The sequence below is a fragment of the Dendrobium catenatum genome, unplaced genomic scaffold (assembly GCF_001605985.2).
Source record: "Dendrobium catenatum unplaced genomic scaffold, ASM160598v2 fragScaff_scaffold_993, whole genome shotgun sequence".
In the NCBI taxonomy this organism is placed as follows: domain Eukaryota; kingdom Viridiplantae; phylum Streptophyta; class Magnoliopsida; order Asparagales; family Orchidaceae; genus Dendrobium; species Dendrobium catenatum.
The window spans coordinates 1,396,617-1,408,348 of record NW_021319455.1 but is presented as its reverse complement, the minus strand read 5'-3'; the positions used below and the strand labels follow the sequence as shown (position 1 = coordinate 1,408,348).

Sequence of the window (11,732 nt, the reverse complement as noted above, 5' to 3'; positions counted from 1 at the left end):
TTAAAAAGAATTTAAAATTAAAAGAAAAATCTAGGAAAAACTCTCCAGCGCGACCCCACTTGGCGCGCTTCAAATCATCCCGCGCGTTCGCTCCAATGATTGCGCCGCCGCAAAAAATCATTAGGCAATGATTTGCCGGACGGCGGCTGGACCACACGTTTTTTTGACTTAAATGAGTCAGCACTGCGCGGAGCCGCCCGATTCTTCTCGCCGTCTTGAAAATAAACGGCTCAGATCTCGTCCGGACCGAGATCTGAACATTCCAGGCAGCTTGACGGTTTGTACGGACCGTGGTACTTTACCACGATCTTGAACCGTTTGATCGGCAGATCAACGGCACAGAATTGTTCCAGTTCAGGCGGACGGACACCGAAACCCCTAAGAGGGTTTTTTGCTTCGGTTCTCTCAAACTACTGGAACCAAAACGCAACCGAAACTTAGATCTAAGTTCTATTAGTGAAGAGCATTCGTGGGGGGGTATGTGGTTCAACTTAATAAAGTGCCTTTTCCCAAAAAAAGCTAATTTTAACCCCCTAAGCAATTGTAATTATTCTAAGTGAAATTTCGAGAGATTCTAATCGTCCGATTTTGGCCGTTCTTGGGCTCGTTGGATTTCGTTGGAAAACCCCGGCCAAGGAAATAATTTCCTTCTGCTTGAACCTAAAAGATCCGAAATCTCCTATGGGAATTTGGCGGTATTAATCCCCTGAAAGGTTCGTGGCTCCTAGTTCTCGCCGCCAGCGGGGCCCTAGCGCCGAGATTTGACGTGGGAAAAGGTGGAGGAGTATGAGGGAGAGCTCTCAAGCTAAGTTTCTCGGGACGAGAGGGGCTTAGAGGCAAGAGCCAATACCGAAAAAGATCCTAAATTGGAACTTAATTCTTGGTATTTAAGAGCCAAAGGTTTTTGAGATCAACGGCCGAGATCGATTCCACCGTCATCACCAGGCTAGATCACAGTTAATGATTTGAGGCGGGATTTGGAGTTTCAAAAATTGTTTGGAAGGAGTTAATGGGGCATTTAATTTAGGCTCTAATGGGTTCTAAATAGGCTATTTAAGCCTTAATTTTGAAGACTTGGTTTGACCAAGGTCCAAACTTGGTCAAACCAGTCAAGGGAATCAAGGGGGGGTGGGGTCCGACTCAAGGAAACCATGAAAAATAAATAAAAAAAGATTTTAAGGCTTAAAGGGCTCCCTTTGGGTCAAATTTCTGGTTGACCTGGTCAACCGGGTGACCCCGGGTCCAAGCTCCGGGCTCGGAACAGACTCGAAACTTCGAACCCACCTGAACCCAGGTGGGGAGGGCCAATAGGTCCTGGGCTTGCCGCAATTGGACCAAGTCAACTCTTTAGGCCCTGGTTTGGGCAAAATCGAGGTCAACATACGATTCTATTTATTCTGTAAAAATTCTGTTCGCTCTAGTACGATTCTTTTATTTATGAAAGTGAATTTTTGTTTTTCTATATCAGTGATTTGAACTTCTATTGAGCAAGTCATCTTTATAATATGCATAGATAAATAATAAATATGCAGTTGTAACATTATGTCTCCTATCTCTGTCTCGTGCATAAATTAGGCGAAATAATCTACTTCTGAAATGTAATTTTTCTGATCAGTGACAGAACAAAATCTTACTGAGAGATTGTCATTATGGTGCAGGAGACCCTAAGTAAGAACTACTGTGCTGAATTTGTGTAATAGCACTCAGTTCTATATCGTAAATTCAGCGAGACATGGATTTCTTTATAACAGGAAATCTTAAGGAGAGATAGGAAAGTGCAAGGAATATCTATTGGACTAAAGAAGATTCTGTTAGATAACAAGACAGAATCGTACAGGAACCAGGTTTTCAATCAGATTTAAAATTTGATCAGTCGATTAGTTGTTATTTATCGTATCATGTATTCACATAACTTCAGATTTTCTATGATTCCATACATTGCTTATCAGAGATCTCTACTCTGGAGAGATTTCTGCACCTCCTCTTTATGTTCCTCTTCTCTCCTGTCGTAACAGCCGCATTGAGCAGAAATCCTCAAATATTATGTGACATCCGCATTTATTTTGAGTGACATACAGCCCTATATGATAGCTAATATTGAATCACCAGAAACAGAATCAGTTATTCGATAATAATTATCGTATCGAATGTCCCAGATATAGCAGCATACACTTAGTTTATCGTATTCTTGTCTGCATGATTTATCTATTTTGGCCCACTTGGACAGAGACTGATTGAATTCGTGCAAAAGCGATTCTGGCCCCCTTATGATCACCCTCAACACCCTTCTACGTAGTATCATAGATCCATGTGATAACATATCTTAACACAGTTTTCTATCAGTTCACGTTCCAGACGACACTCCAGATTTCGTTAGTGAAAAATCGTTAAACGGACATCAACTGGTAGAGATATCAGCGTAATTTACACAGAATTTACTCTACCAAAAGTTTCAGAAATATTTTACCAACAGTGTAAAAAACAACATTGTAAGACTTTTATTGTAGCGTGAGATAGTAAATTTCATATATCGCGAAGAGTAATTTGGTTATTCGGTCAGAGAACTACCGCAGAATCCAAAATACTTGTTAAAAAATAGTTGTACGAAATTATTCAAAACGTGGCACAAAATTATCATCTAGAAACATTACCAAAAAGTTAAATGCGGGGAGTGTAAAACCTTTTTTCAAGTACCCAAAATGTGAATCCACTATCCAGTAGAGGGAGAGAAACCCAACTAAAAATCCGAATAATATAATAAGAGTCATTACCAAATCATCAATTGACTATAAAATTGTAAGAAGGTTGTACGAGAAACTGTTGCAGCTTACCTTAAACTTCGAATGAGATGTACTCGGTGGTCAAAGTCTGTACGGCTATTCACGGATAGTTCTGGCTCTGTTTTATGAACGGTATTCTCTATTGTGTTGTTTGTATCGTGCATAGTTTTCTGTGCTTTATGAGTCTTGTCTAGACCCAGATATGAACCTGAATAGAGACCTAAGGAAGTGCATAGTCAGGCGCCAACTCCTGTGAAAAAACCAAAATTGCTAGCACTTGGAGTGGTGGTTCTGAATAATGGTTTCTCAGTTTGCTAGTTGGTTGCTTATGATGCATGAGCCGAAGGGACATCAGAGAGTAAGAGCCTACAAATACTTGTTCGATCCTGACGAGATGCTGGTATAGACATCTCATATGATTGTCTTCTAATTTGACTTTGCTATTGAAGACCACCGAGATTTCTCTTGACGAGCGACGCGCTGAGTCCCATGCTACATCGTAGTCTCTTTGCGGTGTAGTCGATATAAAGAGATGCGTCTTGTGTGTAACAAGACCTCTTAGACGGTATTATATCCGACAGTCAGATCTCCCTCGGCAGCACAGGAGATTTTCCTCTCTTTGAGCTGTATAGTTATTTCTATTAGACCGATGATACGAGCTTACAGCTGCTGTCGTGGAACCAGTGTGGCAGAACCAGCTATAATGGAGGACATAAGGTCCCGTGCGCAAGTGCTCAACTACTGAGAGTGTCTGCGTGGAATATAAAGCTTGTGCGGAGGTGACATTGTTTTTACGTGAAAGACCTCTCTAGTTCGACCATCTCCTGTTGTGTTGACTGACACCTCCTTACCGTGCAGATACATCAAGAAAATCCAATAATCAACCCGCCATGAGACTATTTTGAGATAGTTCGTAAGGGGACCCGAGTGCAAACGGTCCCGGCGACATCAGCAGTCCGTAGGCAGATTTTTAACTATTCTTTTGCACGATATGCTCCCACAGTTGGTTGATAGTGCTACAGCATTCTGATGTGGCGCAAACCCATAACGGGTCGAGATAGTCTGAGGCAGCCCCCTCAGCTAGCAACAGTTAGCTCACATTGGCTGATTATACTGAGGCGCGGTGTGTAAGGAGACAACAGCGTTAGCTCTACAACTCTCGCCCAACTTTTCTAGATAAAAAAAAATGTCGTCCTGACATTTCCTAAAATTAAAAAAAGCTGAGTAAGGAAATAAGCTTATTCTGGATATGTTACTTTCGGTAATATGGCACTCTTTCTCTCACCAACTACCTCACATCTCTGAGCTTTCCGGCAGTGAGACGCATCGAATCTCTTAACTAACTTAACGTCACACAATAAGCGTGAAAGAAAAGATACCTAAGCCAGTCACCCAAGTTCGAACGCGCTGTAACTGCGTAACCAGTAAGTGCTATCATCTCGAGAAGGGCAGTGACACACAAACAATCCTTTCAAACTAATCATCGAAAAAAGATTCCAGGAGAGATGTGGACAGTACATATTCAACACTACGAAGTTTCTTAAGTAAGTAACACTAGTAAGAACAGATCGGCTCAAAATTCATCCAAGTCAATAGGCTCTAAATACATGGAGCCAGCTCAAGGCGATATCGCAGAAGACCGAACACCCAACTTACGTAACGTGTGTGGATCGCATCACCAAAAGTCCTACCTCCGTGAGGAAGCCAAATATAAACAATTGTGTGGCCAGTGCTATACGGTTATTTGACTAAACGCATACTGCTGTTCGAGCGTTTTTTGGCAGACTCAACTATGGTAGTCGAGTATATGACACAAGAATACAGTCATCCAACAAAAGCACCCATGATCTTGTAATTCCGCTGCACTAATCTCTGATAAAGGTGCAAAGTCAGTGTCCATAAGGTACCCCTGACCAAAGCAGAGAGTCGTAAAAACGTGCCACACACCATACGTGCAGTCGATAAAGACGTTCCAGATCAATTATAAAATGGCCAAAATTACGTTAATCTAAGTTAGGAACCCTCCCAAAACTAACCATCCCCAAATCCAGAACAACATGCCACGTGCACAAATGAGTCATACCGGCCAAGGATAGTTCATCCCAACGTGATACCCCTAAAATATTTTAACGCAAGGATGGCGACCATCCTGCGGGATGAGGAGAAATCAACCGTACTAAAAATGCCAACCTGGTACCCAAAGTCCTGCTGCAAAGTGGACCCATAAGCTCTATTGAGAAAGAAGAGCAGCCCACCACCACTGGACAGAGTATAACATACATCATCCGGTGTAAGTCCTAAGCTACCAGATAGCATGCCATAAGCCCCCCAGTGAAACTCCCAAGTAATCAGCCCGAACGCTGTATAAAAATCATGTTCCACTCAAGAAATCCCTCCGTAGAAGAGGCCTTTCGTCAGAAAAATGTGGAGACTGCCATAGATCGAACTATCAAGTTCAGCACCCACCAATGTATGACAGAATTTCAATAAGTTCTCTATATCCCTCATCTTCAGATAGAATTCGTATTATCTCCTGAGAGCCAGTCAACTAGTAAATATCTTTTCCAATCAACGTTGCTCCTCTGACTCTTGCACTCTCTCCATTTGCTAGATTAAGTCACAATGGACTAGCGTGATTAAAGACTCTGCCTCCTCGTCGTGAGATTGTCACTCGCCTCATACTGCTTTATACTCTGTATCGCCGTGTGCACGAATCGAAACATAAATATCGTACATAACATTCTTGCTTCCAGCATGCACGATTCTCTCCCATATCTAGTATAAGAACTCATAACTTCTGATCAAGAAATGTGGCGTCGTGATTGATCCTCATCTGAAATAGATATTTTTCGAGCTATTGAATGTAGAATTATAGATGATGTGTGCGTGCAAATCTCCGCCTCAGACGCCAACACAAGAGATATTGCACTTAGCATGTCTAAACAGAAAGAAGCAACCTGAAATCTAATGAGTCAGGATGCATACCAGATCATCAACAAACAGCGTGCAATCAACTACCTCTTGAGCACATAAATCGCTTCTCTCTAAAAGAGGAAAAAGCAAGTAACGTCGAAACGAACAATGTCCAACACTAACCAGATTCCGACGTGAAAGAAAAATCAACGCCCGAGTGAATGGTCGACTCCTCCTATCGAAATCGGAATGAATAAAAACTATAATAAGAAAACTCAACCTACACAATCCCCTAAGGAAACTAACTAACCTAAACACAAGAATCCAATGATATATAGAATCTGGTCTATTACTACATGTTGATTCTTGTCTATTTAGAAGATAGCTAACAAACCAAGAAATGTGGAAAGGAGTTGAGATGGTATTTAGGCTCAAGCGTACGAGTGATCATGTAACATGAATGCGTGGTCTTGTTCTGATATACCCAAATAGTACCCGATAGAATTTTCAGATGTTTTCCCTAAGGAACATTGAGATCTCAAAGAGAACCTTTCAATGTACACTAGCGACATGATACTCACATGATGAAGTACTCCTAAATATGCTTTATTTCTGTATACCTGATACTCGAATGCTGGCGTAACAAGCTTATCTCGAGTGACAGAGTCAAACAAAGTCCTCTCTCGTCACAGTGCTCGGCAACCGAATGAACATATACTTACAGCATTATGACATATCATCTGTAATAGTGTATGTCCGCAATGAAATAGAGAAAATATACTGAATTCCGTCTGATTTAGTGTGTGTCTACGCGTCAGGTAGCACTCTCGTTCGATGATTGTGAGATGGAAGAATCAGTGGACGGGACTCGAGAAAATGCGCATCGGCTTCGATGTTGCAATTAACCTGTAGATCTATATAATAAACACTCGCAATAATAAGCGCTCATAATCAAGAGATAAAGTAAATAAACTCGTTACGCATCGGATCTCCTCATGATAATTGTTATGCATGCTAGATGGCGTAGCGCTTGTAGCCAATCATTGCTTGTATTTTCAAGAGCGACATAAGTATCTGAGATCTTCTGCGATGAGAGTAGTCAGTCGACACAGTGAGGAGATAGCTCGTATTGTCGTCTCGACAGCTACAGAGGCTTTACAAATAGCTCTCCTTCTCTCTAGAAAAAAAGATAAATTGCTTTCAATACTCAGTACTTAACTCTTACAGGCGACTTTGGAGCATACTGTAGTTTCTATTGAGCTATTTATCGCTTTGTTGGGCCCGACTCCAAGACCTACACCGCACACTACGCAATGTCCTTCATTTATAGTGCATTGCAATAGGTGCTTAACCTTCAGAGAAAGTGTTCAATATGAGAGTATCTGGATTCAGTTTGTGATCGTCTTCATCGTGATATTCTGGTATAATTCTACTTCTGAAGAAGATCCAATGTCCACCGAAGTATTTAGAGATTATCAGTCGGAATTGGATAAGACGTGTTAGACAGCGAAGCTACTGTGAGACCAGAATACCAATCTGTAAAACAATAGGCACCAAGCGATCAGTGTATGCCTAAGTCTCTCCAAGTGTGAATAATCATGTTGAAAGAGCATTTCTTTTCTGGGGGCATATTATGAGCGAGCGGAAGGTATTTCTGTGGATCCCCAGAAAGTTCAAGCTGTTTGCTACTTGGCCAAGGCCCACTACGTATTTGAGGTACGTAGTTCTTGGGCAGTTGGTTATTATAGAAGTTTAGTGAAGGGATTTCCCAGATTTCTACACCTCTGGGCAGGTGTAGGGGTTGGAATCTTGGTGGGTAGGATGCGGCGCGGTGCGACCGGACACGGTTAGGGCTTGCTGCTAAGGGTTGGATTTGTGGTGTGTGGATCACGGGTGGTGCGACTGGACACAATATTGTATGCGGTAAGGCATTTAGGGCTTGCTGGCAGCTGGCGGGAGGGGTAGCTCTGTCTAGCACGGAAGTACGAATGCTCGCGAGCGGAGGCTAGGCACAGTAGGTGCCAAGCAACGCGGGTGAAGCAGGATCGAGCGCATGGGGGGTGATGTCGGGTTGGTTCCAGGTTGATGTCTGGTTTTTGGGTTGACCCTAACCTGACCCGAATTCGCAATCGGGTCAAGATTTTAAACCGAAACCCTACCCGTTTCCTAAACAGGTTAACCCTAACCTGAAATTTTCTGTGTCATGTTCGGGCAGAATTTTTGAGCCGTGTCAAATATTGACATAGGCCGGATCAAATACAGTTAATTTCCACCTGAATTTGAAGACAGAGTGAACATCAACTATCGACAAGCTATGTAAGAACAACCAAAGCTCACAAGAAGATTCTCAAATTATCCTTAATAACACATCACTCTCTAAATGACGTTACTCAACTAGTGTGATCCCTCAAAGAGCATAATAATTATTTTAACTATGATTTTATTACTAGGTCTCACTATAAAATTGATAGTTCTCAAAATTAACATCTTACTTAACATGATTGATGCAAAATAATTCCCCCCAGTAAAATAAGCGTAGAGATTGAATAATAGGTCATTGTTAGGGACCCCTAATAGTTTACTCATATCTTAGAGCCTGAATACTTCTTATTAGTCAATCTACTTACAACCAATGTCAAACACTTCTTTGACATTGAATTAAAAGCTCAAACCAGACTCCTTAACTCAGCAGTCTTCACAGTCATCATGTTCTAAATTGAAATTAGCTACATGATTTTATCCTATGAAAAATCTATGTCTAGGAACTAGATAAAGTATGCTTCTTTCTTCACATTATTCATAGAAAAATCTCTCGGATATATTTCTCAATCTTTTCTTTCAAATATGCTAACGTTTTCATTCCAATCTATTATTCTGTGCGGAGGTTAGATGCAGAACGTCATCCAGAGATCAACCAGAATACGTCATGTCAGTGGTACCGAGCCTCGGTACCGCTCGATCAACCATAATACGTCACGTCAGTGGTACTGAGCCGCAGTACCGAGCGGTACCGAGCAGTTCCGAGCAAAGGAGTAATGTGACGCATTCTGGTTAGTCTCCGAACAAAATTCGGCGTCCGCACAAAATAATTAATCATTTTTAAACCTATAATGCATATTATGTCAAATTATTTGGAGAGAGATATATAAAAACATGAAAACGGTCTAGAGCTTTGCTTAGGCCTTTTCTAGACAAAAATCTGTTTGGAAGCAACAGTTCAATGTTCCATAAAACTTTGGTGAACAAAAGTTGCATTACACACTTCCAAATGTTTAATGTATACTACGGTACTGTCGATTCAATTCTCATCAAATAACAAAGCGCCTGAACAAATATATACGTATATTCTACTCAGCCTTGGCTGTGATCATTTTCACTTCATTTTGTTTCAAAATTCACTTCATTTTGTTTCATTCTGCCATTCCTTCTTCTAAGCAGCGCAGCAAAAGTAGGCATATCTCCCTTTCTTCTCTTGATTGCAAAAGATGGAGATCGAGTAGCACTTCTTGTTCCTTGTATTGCTGATACTCTTCTGGTTTTGGACCATCTCCTGCTTGCTGTCATTGAATTCCTGGGACTAGACTTTCCATCCTTCAGGATGTCCATGAACTCGTTTGCTTCCTCACCCATCGAGTTCTGAGCAGCCATTGATTTTTTCATATTGTAGACCTCCTCTTCCTCTTCAGCAACTCTCATTGCTTTGATTTCCTTTTCAATGAGTTCGCTCTTCAACAAGATCTCCTTCTCTTGTGCTTTCAGTGTCTCAATCCATGCATTAATAGCTGCTACCTTCTTATCTGCTACTTCATTGGCTAACCCTGCCTTCTTGCTCAAATACTCATACTCCCACTTTGAGATACAAATCATAGAAGAATTCTGAGAATCTATGGCCCTGTTCTTCACTATGTTCTCCACCATGCTCTTCAACTTCGCAAGAGCAGCAGCTTCCGATGCTTTAACTGTCTCAAGCTCTGATATTTTGTCCAGCAACTGCTTCTGTGTGTATTTGATATCCATTTCAGTCTTCTCAATCTCTTGTTTGATGTCACTCGTCTCCTTGCTGGCCTTCTCCTTCTCTTCCTTTGCAGTTTCCACTTCAGTTTGTAGTTGCTGAAGTGCGTCGCTTAGATTGGAGACGATTCTTTTGGTCCTTTCCTCTGCCAAAGTTTCGGATTCAAGCTTTGATCTTGCTTTCAAGAGCTTTGAATTGAGACGCTCGATAGTTGATTCTGCATTTTTTTCCACTTTCTTCATCCTACTTGTTTCTTTGGAAACTTGAAGCAGCTCAACCCTTACAATATCCATTGATGCCATGAACTGAAAGCCCTCTTCTTTGATGCTCTCCAGTTCATTCTTTGCCTTGTTCAACTCATTGTCAACCATCTTCAATTGTTCTTCGTCGTTGTTCTTGTTGATGTTGTCCTCCGAAATTTCCTTGGGGAAGTTCTTCTGCATTGATCGAACAAGCTCCATCTCATTCTGCAAAACGCTGACATCCGTATTAGTAGCAGCTAACTTTTCCTCAAGCTCCTTGGCCCTGCTGACTTCTCTGCGAACCTCACTGATTCTTTTCTTGGTTGACTCCATTTTCTTTGAGAACTCTATAGCTTCCACAGCTCGCTGGGATACTATTTCCCTCATTTCCTTCTCTGCTTCGATCCTCGCGAGCTCAACGAGCACATGCTCCTCATTTGCGTCCTCAATCTCTTTTCTCAGCTTTTCCACCTTTTTCAGTGAAGAACTTGCTTTCTGATTGTGTACTTCGATGTCCTTCAAAGCCTTAGCTTTAGATTCTATCGCCGAGGAAAAATCAATCTTTAGTTTAGCGAGTTCTTGCTTTAACCCATCCAATTTCTGCGTAAGTTCTGCATACTGAAGATCTTCGCCTTCATTTGTTGAATTCCTTAGAGATTGGTCTACCTGAGCATTGGATTTATCAATCTTAAAAACAAAATGTTTCTCGGGTTTCTTGGCATGAAAGAGCTCCAATTCTTCCGGGGCTTCCTCCTGCCCAGCTGATCTATTGGCTTGTTCGAGCTTCTTCACAGAAAACTTCTCTTGGATAGGCGAGTTCTGAATGTTTTAGAGAAGTTAATGGTTTGATAAATCAGAAAAAAAGAACTGGGGCAGAATCAGTTGAGTCAAATACCTGAAGTTGTGAGATGCTGGCTTTGTTAATTTCTAACTTTCTACCATCGATTCTCTGATCTCCATAGAAGTTGATGGTGGCACTCAGAGACCCAACTCCTTCACCATTACTACTTCTCTCCATCTAAACCAAAGCTTTAAAAACTTGTTACCTAGCAAAGTAAGACGAAACTATCCAATTCTGTGAAGGAGCTCCGTCCTTCAGACATGGAGGTTCTGTATTACAAGTGTTCTTACAAAGAATGCTTAGTTGAAGAGCTTTGGATTACAGAGAAGATGAAGTTCTTCAGAATCATACAGAGCAAAGATTCCGTGCTTATATGATTAAGAATTGGGGATTTCAAGCACAAGTTGTCTGGCTTTGCTTGCCGGCGAGGTAAGGTTATCAGCTTTCGAGGAGGCGAAGGCCACAAGATAGGTGGGACCGACCCGTTGTTCTCACTCTGCTGCAGAGTGAGGCTGAGATGCATCCACGCTGAGCTCAGGGGATTCAATGGCTGGGATTTGTTGGAAACGTGGATCTGAAACTCGCTAATGGCCAACCATCTTTGATGGAAGATCAGAGGAAGATGGAGCTAAACGTTAACATTGTAGCTAAAGATAAAATTTTCATGATGGAACATATTGTCAACTTGGGCTTAGGCGATGGCACGTTGCTAAGCGGCATGATGCCACGCCTTTAGCCTATATATATTATTGCTTTCTGAAATATTCATGGTTATAAAGAAATATAAAATTTAGCGTCTTAATTATATATGAAGATCCAATACACAATTAAATAAAAAAGAGAGAATGCAATATTTATAAAAGATTTCAAAATTTTTATGTAAAAAATTCTGAAAAGGGGGAAAAATTATGGGACCTAGCCCAATTTGAATGAATCCATTAGTA

The 11,732-nt window shown here is 41.3% G+C and overlaps 1 protein-coding gene across 1 annotated transcript; it reads right to left on the bottom strand.

Moving 5' to 3' along the window:
* Positions 1 to 8,893: 8,893 nt before the first annotated feature.
* LOC110092054 (protein PLASTID MOVEMENT IMPAIRED 2) lies at positions 8,894 to 11,224 on the bottom strand. The gene is made up of 2 exons (XM_020816401.2): positions 10,843 to 11,224; positions 8,894 to 10,766 (listed from the first exon to the last, which is right to left on the bottom strand). Exons 1-2 carry the CDS (start codon positions 10,963 to 10,965, stop codon positions 9,072 to 9,074), a joined length of 1,818 nt encoding a protein of 605 aa, XP_020672060.1. The 5' UTR covers positions 10,966 to 11,224; the 3' UTR covers positions 8,894 to 9,071.
* Between the last annotated feature and the right edge of the window lie 508 nt (positions 11,225 to 11,732).